This window comes from Agelaius phoeniceus, chromosome 23, assembly GCF_051311805.1.
Source record: "Agelaius phoeniceus isolate bAgePho1 chromosome 23, bAgePho1.hap1, whole genome shotgun sequence".
NCBI lineage: Eukaryota > Metazoa > Chordata > Aves > Passeriformes > Icteridae > Agelaius > Agelaius phoeniceus.
In genome coordinates, this window is record NC_135287.1 from 2,218,022 (window position 1) to 2,237,733 (window position 19,712).

General features: G+C 55.7%; 1 protein-coding gene across 4 annotated transcripts; it reads right to left on the reverse strand.

The window, feature by feature from the left end:
• Positions 1 to 262: 262 nt before the first annotated feature.
• Positions 263 to 19,376, reverse strand: ST3GAL4 (ST3 beta-galactoside alpha-2,3-sialyltransferase 4). Of its 4 annotated transcripts, none has more exons than XM_077189825.1 (12): positions 19,272 to 19,376; positions 10,858 to 10,927; positions 4,638 to 4,710; positions 4,072 to 4,153; positions 3,434 to 3,517; positions 3,233 to 3,330; positions 2,792 to 2,852; positions 2,454 to 2,549; positions 2,193 to 2,382; positions 1,952 to 2,095; positions 1,712 to 1,855; positions 263 to 1,311 (listed from the first exon to the last, which is right to left on the reverse strand). In XM_077189825.1, exons 3-12 carry the CDS (start codon positions 4,651 to 4,653, stop codon positions 1,225 to 1,227), a joined length of 1,002 nt encoding a protein of 333 aa, XP_077045940.1. In that variant the 5' UTR covers positions 4,654 to 4,710; positions 10,858 to 10,927; positions 19,272 to 19,376; the 3' UTR covers positions 263 to 1,224. The 4 variants fall into 4 exon arrangements, with proteins under 4 accessions (XP_077045940.1, XP_054503412.2, XP_077045941.1 ...); XM_054647437.2 differs by having other exon boundaries at positions 4,084 to 4,153; positions 19,272 to 19,366; XM_077189826.1 differs by lacking the exon at positions 19,272 to 19,376 and adding an exon at positions 13,244 to 13,488.
• Positions 19,377 to 19,712: the final 336 nt, after the last annotated feature.

A 19,712-nucleotide genomic window follows, 5' to 3' on the forward strand; every position in this document is an offset into this window, starting at 1 on the left:
CGGCACACACCTGGCCTGCAGCCTGGCTGTGCCATGGCCTCCTGGGGCAGGCCCCATGGGGCAGAAATGGCCGGTGGTGGAGGGAAACTGAGGCACGGGGCAGCTGGGACCCCACAAGCCCAGCGTGGGAACCAGGAGCTGGGGCATCACAAACAGGTAAGGGGACACAATGACATGGGGACAGGCGACCTTCCCTGCATCTCACAGCCCCAAAACTCCTTCACACCCCACCCCCCACCATGCCCCAGGAGCACCCAGCCCATCCCAGCCTCACAAGGACTTTATTGGGTGCCAACATGAGCCCCAACACCCCCATCCATGGGTCCCCCCAACACCTGCAGCCCCACGGGGGCAGAGGGGACCCTACACCAGCAGGGAGAAGGCACCAGGTCAACCCCTCCATGGTGGGGGACATCCCAGATGCCCACCCCTGGAGCCAAGCACACACCAGCCCACCCAAGGCCCCTTGTCCCTGACACCAGTGGCATGCAGGCCCTGGGTGAAGGCTCCACCATAAATAAGCATTTAAATTAATTAAATTAATCTGCACCACCAAAGGGCTCTGGCAGATCCCAAAGCCAAGCAGCCCAGGGTGCCCCCACCCAGGGGGGCTGTGGGGACGAGTCCCTACGCCAGCGCTAAGGCACAGGACAGGGCCACCAAGTAAAAAAGGAAATTAAAAAAAAAGGGAGGGAATTAAATATTTGGAGGGAGGTCCAGGACAGGGAGGAGGCAACATCAGCCTCCAAAGGCTCCCATTCCCTGGGTGGGGAGGGGCCAGGACCCCAAAATCAGCCCCTCAGCAGGGCCCTCGTCAGTGTATGAGGGAATTAAGGGAAAGAGAATGTCCAGGGCAAGGGCTCCTGCCCTGGCTCACCCCCTCAGGCCCGCTGGGAGGGAGGACCCCCCGACCCCAAAAACCCCCTCAAGTCCTCGGTAGCTTCAGTGCGTCAGTAGAAAAGGCGCTGGGCCACGGCCCCGCCAGGCTCCCTGCACCCCGAGAGCCGCCCCACCCTGGGCACCCGCGGTCCAGCACGGGCCCAGCCCCAGCCCTGCTCCACGAGTCCCAGGCCGTGGTGGCAGCGGTGACAACAATGCTCTGCCCCCGGTCACTCCAGCCATGCCAGCGCAGTGTCCCCTCGCTGAAGGGGATGGTGTCCCCTCGCTGAAGGGGATGGTGTCCCCTCGCCCTGGGGACGCTGTCCCTGCACAGCCCCATTGCCCTCAGAAGTAGGTGAGGTTCCTGACGAGTCCCAGCTCCAGCATCCTCTTGATGGCCACGGCCTCGTGTGACACGTTGTGCTCCGACGCCTGCAGGACAGGGAGCAGGGGTGACACCAGAGTCTGGGCCACACATTTTCCTTCCAGTCCTCACACCCTCCACCTTGCCCACCCCACCAGCAGGGACTTCAGCCCCCCAAAAGCAGGGAGGGAACCCTCCCCACCCAATCCCTCTGTCCATGAGCTCTTCTCCTCACACATAAACTGGGGATGGATCCAACTCGCCATGCCTCCAAAGACATTTGGCTACCAAGAGAAGTTGGATGATGACCATCCAAAGGTGGACTTCAACCTTCATCATGGGAGGGGAGTGAGAGGGAAGAGCCTCCCACGCCATTCAGCATCATGGCACTGCTCTCCTGGCCTGACATCCCCCCTCCTGGGGGAAAAATGGGGGGAACAGGGACAAAACTGTGGGGCAAACACTTACGGCCATGGATTTGAGTGTGATCTGTTCGTAGTAGTGGATGGTTTGCTTCTTGTTGGCTGAATCGGGGTAGCCAAAGCCCGCGATGTGCACCAGGTCACAGAAGTGCAGTGCCAAGGTGATGGCCAGCAGCCCTGTGGTGGGCTTCTGGGGGACACAGAGCCACAGCCTTCAGGGAGCTGCACAGGGACAGGCTGACCCCCCTCAGGGTGTGCAGGGTCACTGGCCACCCCCACCCCTTACCTGTTTGACCTTCCGTGGCTGTTTCATGGGGAGGTTGAGCAGTTTAGCAGCAGTTACTTCCATGTAGTAGGGATTGAGGACGCGAACTTGCTCCGGGTTGGCGTCCCAGATCAGTGGGGGCTGTTTCCAAAACCCTTTCCGAACCTGCAAGAGCCCGGATGTCCCCAGGGGTGGGGTGGCATGACAGCTGGAGTCTGGAGCAGCCAGGGAGGGGCTGGACCCAGTTCCCCACCACACTCACCCTCTTCTTGTCGTTAAGGATGGCCTCCATCCACTGGAAGTCCATGGGCTTGAAGGGCACGAGCACCAGCAGCGTGTCGGGGTTGTTCTCGGTCCGGGGGTCGAAGTGGGCTGACTCAGGGTAGAAGAGGCGCATGGTGGTCTTGGAGCCCACGTCCTGCTCATAACCATGGACCGGGGCGTTGTTCAGCCTTAGGGACATCACAGGTGTCAGCCCCAGCTGCAGTGGCACTGGGGAGGGAGCGGGGGACCAGGGCTGTACCTGATCACCACGTCGTAGGTGTTGATGGTGTCCCCCATGGAGCTGTTGCGGAGCCGGTGGCCGTTGCCCACCACGGCACACCTCCTGCACTTGAGGCTGTGAGAGAAAACCCTGTCTCAACCAGACCTGCTCCAAAACTGGGCTGATTTTAACCCATGGGGGAGTTAAACCTGGTGTTGTCCAGTCTCCACACCTTCCCATGCTCCATCCACCACCTCTGGGTTGCAGAGGTTCGTTTTGCCAAATCCTGGGCCCACAGCAGACAAACTGCAACCACCCCCAAGAGAGCAATGATGAAGAAAAAGAGAGAAAAGCCCCTAAACCCACCCCAGTGTTACCTCTGGATGCTCTCGGGCAGGGAGTAGTGGGTGATGGACAGCAGGCGCAGCAGGACGTCTTCTGCAAAGCAAGGGCAAGGATAGGGTGAGGAAGGTGAGGATGGTGAGGAAGGTGAGGAAGGTGAGGAAGGCAGCTCCTGCCTGGCACAATACTCTGAGTGCTGCCCCATCCCTGCCAAATTTGCTCCGACTGTTAATCCCAATTTCAAGCAGATAATCTGTCGCTGGGGCTTAGTAAAACCTGGCCCACCCTAAACTCTTTAAGAGGCACCATGTGTGAGGAGATACTCACTGCAGACTCTAAAAACCAAGAAAATAGCTTGGGACTAGTCTCCAGCAAAATCAACCTGCAGATGTCTTTAGGAAAAGGGTAGTTGAAACCCCAGGAGCAGCAGCAGGACAGACAGACAGACAGATTCCACAGACCATTGTCAGGCTTACCACTTCCCTTGGTGCCGTAGGGCAGCTCGTAGAGTGATGGCGTCTTCACCCAAAAATAGTCCTTCAGCTGCAAGAACAGTGGGTGGTCCCTCGTGTAGCTGCCAAGGAGCAAAGGGTCAGTGACACTGGGATCAGGGATGGCACAGGGAGGGGGGTCCTGGCTCGGCATCCCCACTCCCTGCTCCCAGCCCCAAAACTCACTTCCCGATGAGCTGCGCCGCTTTCTTTTCCACCTCCCCAAGGGGACACGTTGTCTTGTTGTTTTCTTGCACAGGGAAATAAAAGCTGTAAAGGAAGAGGTTTATTAGATCAAATGATGCCTGTTCCTCTGCAGCCCCCTCCTGGCAAAAGGGGCTCCAGCACCCCCAGGCATCCCCACTGTGGGATTCAAGCTGTGAGAGAGAGATTTCCAGTTGGATTTAAGGCCAGCACTGCCTGGGCATTTATCTGCTGGGCTTGCAGCCTTGCATCAGAAGAGGTCTCTCTTGCTCTGCTCATGAACCTCACACTCCACTTTCCCCATCTCTGTCAGCATCGCTGGCACTGGGAAGAGAGCAGGGCTTTCCCATCCTCCCGGGCTCAGAAAAGCACTGGGAAAAGCAGCATTTGCAAAAAACCCCAAAGAGCCCAACCACCACCACCACCCACCAACGGGGAGCCCCATTTGTGTCCCCCATTCTCCAGCAGCAGCCAAGGATGCTGCCACCTCCCCAGTCCCCTCCGATCCAGGGAATGTGCCATGCTCTGGCATCCCTGTGAGGGATGGGCAGGAAGGAACTGCCTCCCAGGAGTGAAGGAAAGGGCAGGAGGGCCTTTAAACTTGAGTAAGGAGCACTCACAGCTGCGTGTACCTGTCTTCCCGGTAGATCGAGTACCAAACCATCACCAGAAACAGCGCCAGCACCCCGAGTATCTTCCCTCCTGCAAGCCCAGTGGGGAGGGGGAGAGATAAACCAGTGTCAGCCATGGGGTTTAGATGGCTGCTTGTGGGGTCCCACAGCACCCCTAGCTAGACCCAGGATGGCAGAACGCTCTCCTCAGGGAGCAGGTTTGGCTGGCACCACGGCCCAGAGAGGAGGGGCTCTAAGATGAGCCAGGTGGGTTTATATCAGGTTTAAAAGCCATTGTTTGTTGACCTTTCTGTTTCCTCCTTCCTGCTTTTCATCAAAGACTAGGCAAATATCCCTTTTCCTGTGTGCCTCCATCCTATTTCCATACAACAAAGTCCAAGGGGTTCCGGTGCCCAAACCCACCCTCCCCACTGCAACCTTCTCCTGTGATACCCCAGCACTCCATCACTCTACTGGAACCACAGCAGAGTAAAATCCAACCCCCAGAATTCCAAATGCAAATTCCCCAGGCTCCCCATCCCTGCTTGGACAGAGGGGATCCCTGGAGGACTCACGAGACTTGTTGATCATTTTTATCAGCAGGAAAGGGATCAGGCGGGGGCCAGAGCTCTCATCGTGGCTGGTCACCTGCAGCAGGAAAACAGGGGAAAACCCATCAAAGCTGACCCTAAAACCCCATCCAGGAGGCATCACCCCCTGCTTGCCCATCTGCATCTGCAGGCAAGCAGGTGTAAGGGTTCCCCAAAGGATTTATTTATTTAAATTCACATTTCTTTGCTGCAAAAAGTTGGTTTAGAGAGCTTATCAAAGCCAAGCAAGCAGCACTTCCCAAGGAGCTTCAGCCCTACAGGTTAGAGGCCAAAGGAAAAAAATAAATTAATTAGAGAGGAAAAGCAAGCCCCCAGTGGGGTTTCAACCACAAAATACCATGGGGGAGACTTAAAACCCAGCTTAAGGATCCACCTGGCACCAGCAGGTATGAAGTCCAATGTGCCACCACAAAGCCAGTCAGAAAGGACAGGAGCAGCCAAGCAGGATCAAACCAAAGAGCATCACGTACTTGGGGAACCTCCAACGCCTTGGATTTACCCATCCCGGCCTGGGGAAAGGAGGTGCTGGAGCTTAGTGCCCACACAAACACTGCCCAGGGAAGCAGGGACACTTTTGTGCTCCTCTGAAACCTCTCGCTCCTGGAATAAGGAGCAAAGAGCTGTGGTTGGAGCCATCCCAGGATGGGCTCATCCCATCCCACCAGGACACGGCAAGGGTGGAAAATGAACTTACCGGGAGGGAGAAGCTTTGGGGTACAGGGGAGGCTTTTCTCCCAGGGTGAATCCTGCTCTAAGCCAGGCTCAGAGCTGGGCTTGGCTGCGCCCCTGGTAACTGAGCTGCTCCTGCCTCTGACCAGCCATGTCTCGGTGTGCTGAATGCCAGCCAAGGGGAAAGGTGCATGTGGGGCTGAGCGATGCAGTCTCTCAGTCAGAGCCTGCCCATCAGATCCTCCAGGGATTAGTCACCTGCCAAGGGAGGGCACCCACCTCATCCCCTCCCTACCCAGGGAAGTGCCACTAACAAACCTGACACCTGCCAAACACCCAGCAGCCAGCTAAGAACACTGGGTTTGGGGACAAAAATGTATCAAGAATGAGGAGAAATGGGATCAAGGATGGTCCCACAAGAGCCAGGCTCTTCCCCTCCCTGTCACGGGCTTCTGAAGTTAAAAGGACAGGAGAGCAATTAATTAAAAAGGGCAGGAAGGGCAATTAAAAGACAATTAAGGACAATTAAACCACACTAAAAGCAAAAGGACGGGATATTAGAAAAAGAAAATTGTGTCCATTTGACAGCAGAGGGATGGGGCAGGTGAGGAGGTCCCCTAGGAAAGCACCTCCTTCTGAACCACTTCTTCACAAAACATGGATAATTGTGCCCCATCATTACGTGGGGGCTCCAGAAAGGGGAAGCAACCCCCCTATCCCAACTGGCTCTCATCCTGCGTCCAAATTTCCAGCCCAACTTCCCTTCTGCTTGGGAAGATGAAACCTACAGCTGGATCTTCACAGGTGGGAGCAATACAGGAAGAAGGCACAGGGGGTCTCACTCTTTTACATATTACAATTGCTTGGAAAAAGTAAAATTAGGGGAAGGTAAAAGCAGCTTCTGCTTCCTGGGGAGTTTTGTTCTTAGTAAAACCGGCCACAAAAGCTCCAAGGGGAAATCCACTGCCTCAGCTGGAGGCTGGGTTTGCTCCTGGGGGGGCTGAGTACCCCTGTTTGCCCAGGGCTGGGAAAGTGCTGGGCATCAGGACCTGATTTTAGCACCACATTCACCCCCCAGCTTCATCCTTGCGTGCCAAAACACTCAACCAAGCACACTTCACCCCTTCCACCAGTGAAAGCACTGGGAAATCTGCTCTGCCCGCAATGTTTGCCTTTACATACCAGCTTTTCTTAATAATATTTTTTGAAAGCTTTATGATCTTTTCCCAGGCTTGTATGCACAAGCTGGGCCTGATGCAAAATTTATCTAAGGCAAACATGGCATTTAATCCCTGAGGAGAAGGAACCTTGTTTAGTGAAGCGATCAGGGAATGTGGAGCAAAACAGAGCACACCCGGCTGCCCCCGCACCCCTGGTGCCTCTGGAATGAGCTCAAGCTCCCCACAGCCCTCCCAGACCCACAGCCCAAACCAGAGCAGCTGGTGAAAGCAGGAAGGTCTGAACACCCTGAGCCAGGTCCTGTGTTCTCCTTGTAGGGTTGCTGGAGTGAGCAATGCCAAAGGGTCCTGCTGGTCCTGCTGGTCCCCAGTCTTGCAGCATCCTCAGAGCCTGCAGCATCCCTGTCCTATCACAGCACCTTCAGAACACCTCTGAGTATCCCTGTCCCATCACAGCACCCTCAGAGCCCCCTGCAACATCCCTATCCCATTACAGCACCCTCAGAGCCCCCTGCAACATCCCTGTCCCATCACAGCACCCTCAGAGCCCCCTGCAACATTCCTGTCCCATCACAGTATCCTCAGAGCACCCCCTGGCAACTTGGTCTCACAGCATCCTCAGAGCCCTCCCACAGCATCCCCAGTCCTGCAATATCTCTGTTCCTGCAGCATCCCTGGTCCCCCACAATGTCCTCAGAGTCCCCTCCCACTGGCATCCTCATCCCATCACAGGATCCTCAAAGCCCCCACAGCATCCTTTGAGCCTCCCTGAGAATCCCTGTCCCAATCACAGCATCCTCAAAGCCACTGCAGCATCCTCAGTGCCCCCACAGCATCCCTGTCCCATCACAGCTTCCCTCAGACCCCCCAGCACAGACCCATCACCACAACATCCTGCCTGGACCCCGCACTGCAGCATCCCTGTCTGGCAGGGGAGACTCAGCACTCACTGGGATCAACCCTGGCTCCCCCAGGGTTGTTCCAGGGCATTGCCTGCCCCACCGATCCCTGAAGCTGGGGGGAAAGTCCCAGCTGGATTCAGCTCCCCACACCTGGAAGAAGTGACTGGAAAAGCCCTTCTTTGATGTTGGAGGATGCACCCCCACAGCACCGCAGGCTGCAATTATTGCTGCACAAAGGATCCAAAAGCCCCATGGCCCATTCCCCATCTCCCACTCCCTTCCCCACCCTGTGTTCTGGGAAAGCCCCATCCCAGGATGCTGCAGAGGCAGCTCATGGCCAAGCCTCATGGAGTTTCCCTGTCTGCCTCTGACCTGGAGCAGCATTTTGCCTCCCAGTTTCACCATGTCCCCTGGGAGATGCCAGCAACACCCATACAGACCGACCCTCCTGACAGGGGGGAAACGCAGAGAGGTTCATCCCTGTATCTCCATCCACCCATTCCCATCTCCCTCCCATGGCCTCAATGGCTCCAGCATTTCCAGATTTAAGTCATGTCAATCCACAAAGTGGAAGAAAGTACATGCCAAGCTGCTCCCAGCCAAAAAAAAAAAAAAAGGGGGGGGGGAAAAGGAATTTAAAGGCACAGAACAAGCATGGAGGTGGGGAGTGGTTATAAATTCCCCCAGCATAATAGTGATCCCAGGCCATCCTGGCAAAGCATCATGGACCAGCAGGCTTGGTACTTTTATGTTCCCATGGTAACCTGCGGATTGGGAAAGCATGACACGAGGCAAGGACACCTCTCCTGTGCTCCCACTGTCCCATCCCACATGCCCATGGGACACGGAGCCACCCACTGCCTGGTCCAGCTTCCCTGGGTGAGAAGAATGCTCACTGAAAAATAGGCATCTCCAACAGTTTATCCCAAAAAAACATGCCTTTATTTTTAACTGGAGGAGAGTTGGATAGCACCCGAGGAAGGGATGCACTGGCAGTCCCTAAAGATTCACTCTCAGCAGTGGGAACCAAAGGGAGACAGACAGACAGCCAGGCCAGCCCAGACCCCCTCAGCCCAGCCACACCATCTCTCCCGAGCTCTCCAGGCACACAGAGCTTTTGGGAACCAGCAGGGCAGACCCTGTGCTCCCTGGAGGACAGCAATGACCCCCACAGAAGCAGCTGAAGCCCCGGGACGTTCCAAGCCCCCGTCCCGCGGGTGTTCTGTGCGCGGTAGGGCCGGGATCGCCCCACGCCGCGCCCTGCCCCGGCACAGCCCGCGCCTGCCGCAGCCTGAGCGCAACCTGGGAGGCGGCCGGGGGCCATCCTGCAGGGAGAGCACCCAGCGAAAGGCACTGCCTGGGCTTGGCACAGCATCAAAGACACCCAAATCCCCAGCCTGGCATCCCAAACCTTCCTCGCCCCGGCCGCTGTGAGCTCCGGGTGCCCGGGGAGGTTTTATTCCAAGCCGGGGAGAAAATCCTTGTGGGATTGCAACAACCACCACTGCAAGGCCAAAAGGCAGCAGGGATCAGATCTGAGCCCCCTCCAAGAGATGGTGCATGGCAGGGAAAGAGGGATGCCAAGGGGGGACCAGGGATCCTGGGATGCCAAAAACCACAGAGCAGAGCAATGTCAAGAGCCAGAGCTGCAGTGCCACGGCTGGGGGGATGAAGAGGGTCATGAGGGCACAGTACTGCAAAAATCAGCTCCACTGGACATTGGGCACAACCCCACAGAGGGTGTGGAGCCAGCCTGGCCTGTGCACTGATACCCACATTTATCCTATTTTAAGAGCCCTGCAAGTCACTTTAAAGGAATCTTTAAAGGAATCTTAATTGCCTCTTACTCAGAGAGGCAGCTCTGTTTCCTTTACCATGGTATCCCAGGCACACAATAACCCAGCGAAAGATTTACAATAGGGGAAACAAGCCCTCCTTGGCATGTGAGTCTTAACAAAACATTTACCCATGACCAGGCTGCAATTTTCAAGGTGGCAACAGCACATAAGCTCAGGTCCAGCAAGTATTTTCACAGTGGCAGGTCCTCAGGATAAATCCAAGCTGCTTCTGCCTTCCCACGGCACTGTTGGTTTTAATGTGCTCCAGAGCAACTCAGACCAGACCTGGGTTTATCCTCTCCTCTCCCCCTATGTCTTTTTCAATCCTCACAGCAGAAAAAACAAAGGTATGGGACACAAATCCCTTCCTACAGCCCCAAACCACCAGCTATGTGGGTATACCTGTTTATCTCACTGCTCTGGGGTAACCCTGGGCCATCACAGAGCTACAGGGCTACACTTGAGCTATAATGTTAGAGATAACATATTATTATTTTTATTATATAGGTTTAATCACTCTTTTGCTATTTAAGACACTAAAATAAAGACCTTTTCTTGCTGTATGCAGCTCGCTACATCCTGGAGGTTATGACCGAGCTGCTGAAGAGAGCAGAGCACCCATGGGGTGCCAAGCCCCTGCTATGGAGATGAGGGCAGTGATAATCCTGTGGGATTTCATCCCTGATCCCCTGACATCGATCCAGGCACACCCTTCTCCTACCTGCCCCGTCCAGCCCCCCTTTGCTGCCACGCTCACCTCAGTGCCGTGTTTACTCTCCGGTATCTCCATCCTCAGGGATCACCCAGGGATGCAGCAGCAACAGCAAAAGCGGCTTTGGCAACACAGCTTTGAGCCCATGTTCTGGGCTAAATCCCCCCAGAAAGCAGCAGAAAGGGGGAGGCAGTGAGCTGGGGGTGCAGGCAGGGTGCAGGCAGGGTGCTGGCAGCCTCTCCCTGCTCTCCTGGGAGCAGCAGGCAGAACACCCACTGGGAGCACCACTCCCTTACAGTTCTGGAAGGTAAAAACTAAACCATGGAGATGCTCCAGCCCATCCCCAACCCAAACTCAAGCAATGCCCCAGCTCTTCTGGGAAAAGGGTGGCAGGGGGAGGGGGGGGGGGAAATTAAGGGATATCAAGGTCCAGGGTCCAGGGCTGAGTTACCCTGCAGGGAGCTCCTGCTCCCAATGGCTTTTGACTCTGGGGGTTCCCTTTTGGGGCTCAGAAGCTGCCTGACATTACCACTCCCCTTGCAAAGCTCACTTGCAACCGTGGCCCTGTGGTTTCTCCTCTGTTTCCTGTTTTGTACCAGATTCAGAGGAGCAGAGCCCCGAGAGCAACCCTGCAGCCTGATTTGGCCAGCCCTAAATCGTCTGGGTTCTTCTCTGCTCTTTTCTCTCATGCACAGAGGGAGATTCCCAGCAAGAACCCGGTCCATCACTTTGCACCCCCAGCAACACCTCAGTGCTCCGTTAACCCACGCAGGGAGGAGGATTCCCATGGCAGGGAGACCTTTTTCTGCATCCCCAGCGGCGGGAGAGGCTGAAACCAGTCCCAGCAGGGCGGGGATTAGCTGGCAGCGAGTCACGGCTACTTACGGCCCGTCCTCTTGGTCCAGGCGGAGCAGGCGGGAGCTCGGCGGGATCTACGCGGCCGTCCTCTCTTCCCCTAGGAAAGGAGAAGGGAGAGCATCCTCAGGGCTGCGGGCGCTCCGGAGGATGCACGGATCGCTGCGCATCCCCGGGCAGGGCGGCCCGGAGCGCCGGGCGGGGCCGGCCCCGGGCAGGGGAGCGGGGCCCCGGCGAGCCGGCACAGGGCGCACCGAGGTGGGAGCTCTCCGGAAAGGCTGCCACCTCCGGAAAGCCTCCGACCTCCCACCTGCCACCTCCGGAAAGCCTCCCACCTCCCACCTGCCACCTCCCACCCACCTCGGCCGGCAGCGGCACCCAGGGCCGGGTCCCGCCGCTCTTTAAGCAGGAGGTGGGGCCGATCGCAGCGCAGACCTCGCCGCAGCTTTGCCCAACACCCCTTGGCCTTTCACACCGAAATCCCCTTCCGTGACTCACTCGGGCTTTTAGGAAGACCCCACGAGATGGAGCGGTGCCCTTGCCCAGGGAAATGAGAATGCAGCTTTCCTGCCCTCCTGCACGGAGAATGCTCCGTACTCCTGCATCTCTTCCCCCAAAACTTTCCAAACTGCACATCCTAGCCCAGCACTGTAATATCCTTATGATTTGGGGCAGGAAAAGCCCTGCTGAGAAACCCCGCCATGCACAGAAACCCTGCTGCCATGCTGCCCCTCAGAGAAAGCCTCTCTGCTCTGCATCCCAAGGTATGGGGAAATGAGGCAGCCAGTGGAGCGAGCCCACTGCTGTCCCAGTTACCCCAGGGCAGCAGCTTTGCTCTTCTGCCTGTGCCCCTGGGATGGATGGGGTGTGGTGGGAACCATGGCTCCCCCCAGAAAAACACAGGAGAGGGAATGTCAGCTCGTTTCAGTGCAAGAAACAGTGATGCAGGGGAGGAACACAAGCTTCTCTCTGTCAGCTGCTCATTAAGCCCTGGCAGAGAAGGCACTTCCAAGGGAAAGCTCTGAAGGGCCAGAGGTTTCCTCACCTCCCTCCATCTCCTCCAGCTAGAAAAAGCAGAGCTGAGAGAGGTGCAAGCCTTCCCCACAGCTGCCTGACGTTATCATGCTCCTCTCTTAATATCCCATTAATTTGACAAAGAGAGGTACATCTTGTCCAAGGGGTGGGGATGGAAACCACCCAGGAGCCTGAGAAAGTTTCTCACGGATTCTTCTCGTCACGGGTCAGGCTTTCTTCACATGCCCCAGGATGACAGGGATGGCTCCATCCCAGTGTCACCTTCCCTCTCCACCCAAAGAACCTTTTCTTCCTCCTTCCGTTGCTGTTTGCCTTGGGGGGCAATTAATCCTGAGGGCTCAGGGCAATGAGCAGCCAAACCAAATGCACTTGAGGCCATAAAATTCACCTTTGGCACCAGGGTCTTCCCAGAACCCCTGAATCTACCAGAGCATCCAACATTGCTGCCTCTGACACAGAACCTTTTCATTCAGAGCTGTGAATTATAGGATCCACTAATAAGGTTAAACTCTCCCTGGGGAGCTCCTGCTAAAGCGCTTCATGGCACAGCATCAGCCCCTGCCATGAAAATGAGGATGAGGATGTTCAGAGCTGCCTGGGGGTTCCAGGAGGATCCTGCAGCCCTGGGTGAGCAGCAGACTGTGATATTGTAAAGCACATCAGCCAGGCAGGATCCTGTGGATCCGAGGTCTTGCCCTATGCTGGTCTTTCCAGATCAACTGGAGGAGCCAGGAGCTGGATTGCTGCCGCTCTTCCCAGGGTTGTTTTCCAGCCACTCGAGTGGTTTCCCTGTCATGAGCCCATGCTCATGGGTTGTTCCCAGCCCAAGGTCCAGAAAAGTCCCATCACGGTTCCAGTGTCCACCAGGTCAGGAGCCACAGGCAGCTCAACCCATCCGGCAGCTGATCCCAGCAGGAAATGAACATTGCAAATCCCAGACCCCTCAAGAAGTCCCAAACAAGCTGGATTTTGCTCTTTTCCTTCTCCAGCTCTGTTGCTGGCCTCAGTTTTCTCTCCTGCCTCTCAGTTTAATAATTTAAATAATAATATCCAAATTTGAGGGGGAAAAGGCACTTTCTGCCTACTCCCCAACATCTCACTCTGGGATGTTCATGGCTTTGAGCAAAAGAAAACAAAAATCCAGTGGGCACATCCCTTCCTGTGCTAAAGACTAAAGCCAGCCAGAAGTGGCCCTTTGAGGGGCTCAGCCCCAGTGCAGGAGCATCCCGGCAGGAACAGATATTACAGAGGCAGGAGGGGACACACAGGGCAGGGATGAGCCTCCAAATTCCTCCTGTCATCATCCTCCCCATCAAAAACCAGATCTCCCCAGGGCTGTTAAAATAGGGGAGGGGGAGATGGAGAAGAGTCTCCCTCAGACCTGCAGGGAGGCAGCTGTCCGTCCGTCTGTCCCTCGGTGCTCCATCGCCGGCGCCAGCCTCCCTCGGTTAAAATTACCTCCCGAGGGGGGAGAGAGCAAAAGCCAGGCTGGGAGGGGAATAAAATCCAGGTGAGCTCATCCTCCTCCAGAGAAAACGTCTCCAGCTGGCAGGAGCAAGGTGTTTCCAAGCCCAGCACATCCCTCACGTCACCACAGTCGCTGTGGCCCCGGGACCAGCAGTGTATTCATCCAGCAAGTATTTAATGGGAGATAATCCAGCTGCTTCCCAACCATCCTTTGGCCGAGCCTAAGTTGTAATTCTAGTGTGGGAATTACACTTTGGGAAGAGGTTTCACTAATGGTCATCCCAGGGGATGCTCCCTGTCCAGGACAGCAGAAAAGGGCAACCACCAGCAGAACCCCCATACTTCAACCCTGTGTTTCATTAATTCTATTAATAATTAATTAAATTTATTAAACCATTTTATTAAAAATAAAATAATTTAATAAACCTATTTCTATCAAATCCCTGAGAATGGGAAGAAAAGCAAAGCTGCCCAGCCAAGCCGGATTATCCAAAGCAGCGACCGACCTAAAAATAAACCACTGCTATTTAAGGATGAGCCTCCCACAATAACCACCCCCCACCCCAAAAAAAATTAAAGGAAAAAATAGACATATTCCCAAGCTGGGGTGTTGAGCATCACCCACCACACCAAAAAAAGCCTACTTTGGGTTCATTTCCTAGCACAAGTCTGCACTTCCAAGAGAACAGCATCCCCACGCTTAGTGCTGCTGATTTCCAGACACCCCATGCAAATAAATAATTAAGATTTAAAGCTGCGTTTGCATAATACAGATAATCTGTCGATTTAACTTGTAAATGCAGGGGGGATTATGCAGCAACGTTGTTAATTAGGCAGCAAAGGGGCCGGGGAAGCCCCAGCTCCAGGGCAGATGCCAATGGACCACCAGGATGCTGAAGAAGCCAAATGTGTGGGGGATGCAGGGCTTTGGCAGTGGGATCTGGTCCTGGGGCAGGTGCTGAGGTGTCAGGGCTCCAAAACCTTGTGTTTATCCATATATTAAGAAAATCCCCCCCAGCTCCCCCAGCCCTTCATCAGGAGCTGCCCATCCCTTCCCACACTGCCTGCACCACCCAAGCCCTCGAGGGCTGCCGTCACCCCACGAGAAAAAAGGCAGTGGAAAGGAGCCCGGGGTAAGATTTCTGAGGACAAATCACATCTTTTTGTTGCATAAAGAGCCTGCTCTGAACAGCCAGGCTCTTGGCCGCCCTTGGTTCCCCCACCCCAAATACCAGACCCCGCCTGGGAGCAAAACCTGTTGAGCCCGAATATGCCCAAACAGACATTTCTTTGTGATTCTTTTTTTTTTCCCATCTATTTTTTTGGAAGCAGCACTGGTGATCGCACAGGGATGGGTCCGAGGAATTCCCAGCCCTTGGCATTGCTCCTGATGCCTTGTTCGAAGGCAGCACCACATTTAACCCCTAAAGTCCCTCACTGCCCTTCATTTCTGACACCATCCCACTTCCCACACCCTAAGCCTGTTCAGTCCTGCATCCCCAAAGTTCACTTGCATCCTCCCTCTCTGCATTTTTCTCCCTCGCTTCTCACTTTCCACCTCATTTTTCCCCTCAATGCTTCAGTGCTCTCCTCTATTCCCAACACAGACAGGTCTGATCCATCCTCATGCCACAAAATCCACCACAAGCCAGGGGGGTCAGAGGAGCCCAACAGCCACAGAGCTGCTGTGCTGGGGGTTCAATCCCCATCCAGGGGTGTTTTATGACGCAGGGTGGGAATGCTGGGCTGGCTGGGTGCACACAGCATCAGCAAAGCCCCAGAGCAGCGTTTAAGACTCCTCAGCTCTTGCTCAGCACTCTCTTGCCTCAGTTTCCTGCCATTTTGGGGCTGAGGGAAGCTCCGTCCCATTGGCAATGAGGGCAGAGGGTGCAGCAAAGGATCCCAAACCCCAAACTCCATCCCAGCTCATTTACCTCCGTTTTAAAAGAAATTTAAAAACCACCCGATGTCGCAAGCAGCTCAAACCCCGGCGGAGGATCCACCCTGGGGCTCCAGCTTGTGCAACACCGCGGGTGAGTTCCAACCTCCCGCCACTGGCACCAGGCTCTGGTTAAAAAATTAAGGCTCAGCTTACTCAGCCTGGCCGGATATGGGGATGTCAAATCCAGCCGGGAAAACTTCAGCGGGCTGGGGGAGACATTTTGCAAGGGGAAGAGCCGGAACGGGAATGGCATCTGGAAGCGATTGAAGGCAAGGAGCCTCTCCCTGGCGCAGCAGGGAATTCCAACGGCGTGAGCTCAGGTTAAAGCCTCCTTCACAGACCCAGGATTAAAGAGAAGAACCAAACTTCAGCACAGATATGTGTTTTAAAACCTACAAAGAACAGGGGAAAGGAAACTGGCTTCCTGCGTGGTCATATCCAGAGATGGTTTGGTGATTTAAGGTTGTTCTGACTTGCAATAAAAAGAAACCAAAACTCCAAAACGGTGCAGAAATCCTTCCGTGGATTTGTGGATCTAACTTCTGGTGTGGTGTCAGGAGTGAAGACTGACCAATCAGCACTGCACCATCCATTCCTTGGACCAGTGCATCCCACCTCCGAGCATCCCTTGCCGGCACACGCTGCATCCCACGATGGTCCAGGAGCATCCCAGCATCCTCAGGATGGCATGGAAGAGCCGATGGAGATCGCCAGCCCAGCTTGGACAGAGCAGTCTTCCACAAGGAGCTGATGCAGTGGGGAGTCCCCAGCCCCTTCCAAGGGACAGGGAGCAGCAGTTGGTCAAACCCACCTTCACTGGACATCCCAGCAGAGCAATCCACGCAGGGCAGATCCCCGTGGGACGGGCAGATCCCCGTGGGACGGGCAGACTCCAGCCCCGCTGTGCTCTTGCCCTGTCCCGCTCCCCCGATCGCTGTTTCAGCCCCATCCCGCACCAGGAGCCCTGGGCAGAGCAGCCCTGCCCCGCTCCCCTGCACCTCCCCGCGGGGCCGTGCCCAGCCCGGGCCCTGCCGGGGCCGGGAGCAGCGGCTGCAGCCCCGGGGGCTCGGCAGACACAGAGCACATCCTGGAGAGCAGCCGCAGCTGAGCCAGCCCGAAACCGCTGCGAGCATCCGCCAGCCCGAAGGAAAACCAGGATGGAGAGCGGCTCCTTTGCTTTTTCCGTTCCCTGACAGCCAAATGCCTTTCTCCTTCCTCCAAGGAAGCTTTCCAGCCCAACCCCAGTCAGATGCAAGGGGTCAGCAGCTGGAAAAGCAAGAGATTAGCAAGTACTGGGTTTTTTTTCCTCTTCCCTCCCAAGAAGACGCAGGGTTTTCCTAGAAAAAGCTCAATAAATATGAGGATTACAGTTGGAGGACAGAGAAATGTGAAAGCAAAGTGACAGGAACTTAAGAAACACCAAAAATAAGAGAACCAGAAGTTGCAACGAGCAGCATGAAAGCATCAAATAATTTCCTTTCCTCACTGTAAAACCAAAACCACTCATGCAAGTGTCCCTGGGGGCAGAGTATGAGGAGGTCCCAGCCTGGAATGGGTAAAGCAGGATGAGATCCCAGAGGGATCCCAGTGAATCCAGGATGCCAACCTCTGCAGGAGCAGGACCACATCCCTGCTCCATGATGTAGCCATCATGCTACATCCAGAGGAAAAAAATGTAAGGGGAAAAATAACATAAAATAAATCCTCACACAGCCATCATGCTACATCCAGAGGAAAAAAATGTAAGGGGAAAATTAACATCAAATAAATCTTAAAAAAAAAAAAATTCACAATAGAGAAAGCTGTGGAGAAGCAGATTCCATGCTGCCAGCCTGCATCAGCGCTGGAATATTCGAAGCTAAAGCAATGGGACCATCCCTTCATCAAAGAGAATAAGCAACAGAATACATGGGATTTAGAGATATTGCCAAATAATTAATTAGCAGGATTCGACCTGAGGATTACTGCCAGCTGAAAACCCCTGAACACAGACATGGGGAGGGCACTGGTTTCAGCGCTCCCACACCCTGCAGCCTGGCATCCACCTCTGATGCTGGTTGCAAGAATGGGGATGACACAAGCTACAAAAACACAGGCTTGTAGACATGAGTACAGCTGCTCCAGAGTTCCAAATGGATGTTTTCCCTCCAGGGTGGATCCTCCAGGAGGATGCTCCAATCCCAGATGTGGAACACACCCTACTTGCAGACCTCCATAGTGGACATCCCTTAAAACCTGTGTCCACAGACAGCTCCTCCTTTTATATTTACATTTGCAGAGGCATTATTTCCCAGAATTTGGTGCCTTGCTGGAGCAGCTGCTGTTAACTCCCTGCCTGAAGCTGGATGAGCAAGCAGCCCTCTAATGATGCAGACAGTTAGGGACAGGGGTTAGGGAGAGTCCAGCAAAGCATGTTGATCCCATCCTAGAGCTTAGAGCGACACAAGGAGCTCATTAAACGTTGGACACATCGTTAGGAGCCAGGGTAGGAAGAGGACACCTAAACCATCAGTTCTGCCACTGATCCCAGGTTCTGGCCTGCCTGGGGGCCTTTCCCAGGGACAGCCTTGGCAAAGACAGCTGGCAAAGCCTGGGCAATCCATCACCTGCCTCCAGGAACATCCAGAGGAAGAGCCCAGCAGAAAAGATGGGGAAATCCAGCAGAGCTTCCCGAAAAGTTCCACCACAAGACTTTATTCAGCTCATCTCACCAAGAGATGGAGATCAGAGCTGCCAAGCAGCCAGCATCAACCCACCAGGCACCACCCTACTGATCCAACAGGAGAGATGGTGTCCAAGCTGAGGAACACAAAAAAACCACCCAGAGGAAGAACTTTCCTTTGTTCTCCACTCCCCAGAACAATAAAACACCACTGGTTCACCCTGCAAAGACCTGACATGAAAAGATCAGTGGGGAAAGGTCCAGCTGGTCCTTTTCCTGCTGGTTTGGGGGCAAGCATCCTCATCTCTGCCTGGAAGCAATCCTGTCCCGTGGGAGAAGAGGGCTCCAGGCACACGGAGTGGGATGGGACAGGACGGGGTTTATCCTGCACGAACATGCCCAGATCCCGCTGCCAGCAGCTCTGTCCACACCAGCATGGAGTGGGGGACCAGCAGGGACCCCTCCTACCCCTTTGGGATCACCAGGCTACTGCAGCACATCCACCCAGCAGGCAGGATGCTCAGGGATGGGGAGAAAACCCTCAGACCACTTCATAAATCCTCCTCAGCCCGTTGTTCCTCAGGGAGAGATGCCGTCCTGAGTCCTGAGCTGCACACGGGGCACGTCCTCCCCTCCCAGGGCCTCCGGGAGGATTTTCCCTTCCCTAGCCCGGCTCCCGGGCATCCCGATCACCCGGAGCCACCGCAAGGAGCCCCCCGTGCTATGGGGAGAGCCAGACCCTCTCTCCCCGGGGCTCTCGGGGTGGGATCTCCTCGCCGGGAGTGGCCACGGGCAGGAGCGATGCCAAGGGCCGTCTTTTCCCGGCGAGATGAGGGGGTTTGTTTTGCCAGGAATGGGGAGACAGCAGATGGAAGGGCACTGGCAGAGCGGGGGCTTTCCTCTCGCCGCTGCCCACACTCACACTTCAGGCGCCGATTAATCGCGCTAATTAGAAAAATAATCATAATAATTATTTTTCAAAAACCCACAAAACGTAGAAATAAAGCCACTTTCTCCCTTTCCCATGTGCCGCGCTCGCCAGGAAGGACATCGATGCCAAAGGCGTGGGATGCTCGCGGGGGGTAGGGGGGGTCCGAGCTGGGGTGAACGGGGAGCCCCCCCATACCCCCAGTTTGGACCCCCATGCCAGCCCTGCCCAGGCGGGCAAAGCTCCTGACCTGCCCTGCGCCCTCCCAGCGCGGGGCGCCCCCTCCAGCCCCCCAAAACCACCGGGGCTTTGCTCCCCACCCTCTGCTCCTGCTCAGCACCCCCCGCTCGCAGCCCCGCTCCGGACACGCGGACCGGGGGGACCGGGGGGGATCCCCGGTGCGGACTCACCATGGGGCGGCGCGGGGGGCCGGGGCGGCGGAGGATGCGGGGGGCGGGCGCGGGATGCGGGGCCGGCCCGCGGGGCGGGCGGGGGGCGGACACGCTTGCGCACAGCGCGGGATGGGCGGCCGAGGGAGGAGGAGGAGGAGGAGGAAGGAGGGAAGAGCATCCCGGGAGCTGGAGGCGCGCGGTCCCTCGTGCCCGGCACGGGAGAGGCTGGGGAGGGCAACAACGCTTTCCCCGTGTCCTTGGGACCCCCAGAAATCACGGGGCTGGGGGCAGGCCCTCCCAAGGCAAACCCCGAGCCAAAACCCGCCAAAACTGGCTCGCAGCAGATTTTGGGGGTGGGCAAAACTCATCCTTTTCGCTGGTCCTAGTTGCTGGCAGCTTTAGTTTTGGAGAAATCCAGCGAAGTTTGCCAATTTCACGCTTGGCACTGCCCTATCGGGC

What these genes read in the sequence shown, in the direction of transcription:
- ST3GAL4 (XM_077189825.1), bottom strand. An exon ending in ACCTACGACGTGGTGATCAG is followed by an intron (nt 2,383 to 2,453) that starts GTACAGCCCTGG and finishes GATGTCCCTAAG; the next exon opens with GCTGAACAACGCCCCGGTCC. An exon ending in TCACACTCAAATCCATGGCC is followed by an intron (nt 1,312 to 1,711) that starts GTAAGTGTTTGC and finishes CCTGTCCTGCAG; the next exon opens with GCGTCGGAGCACAACGTGTC.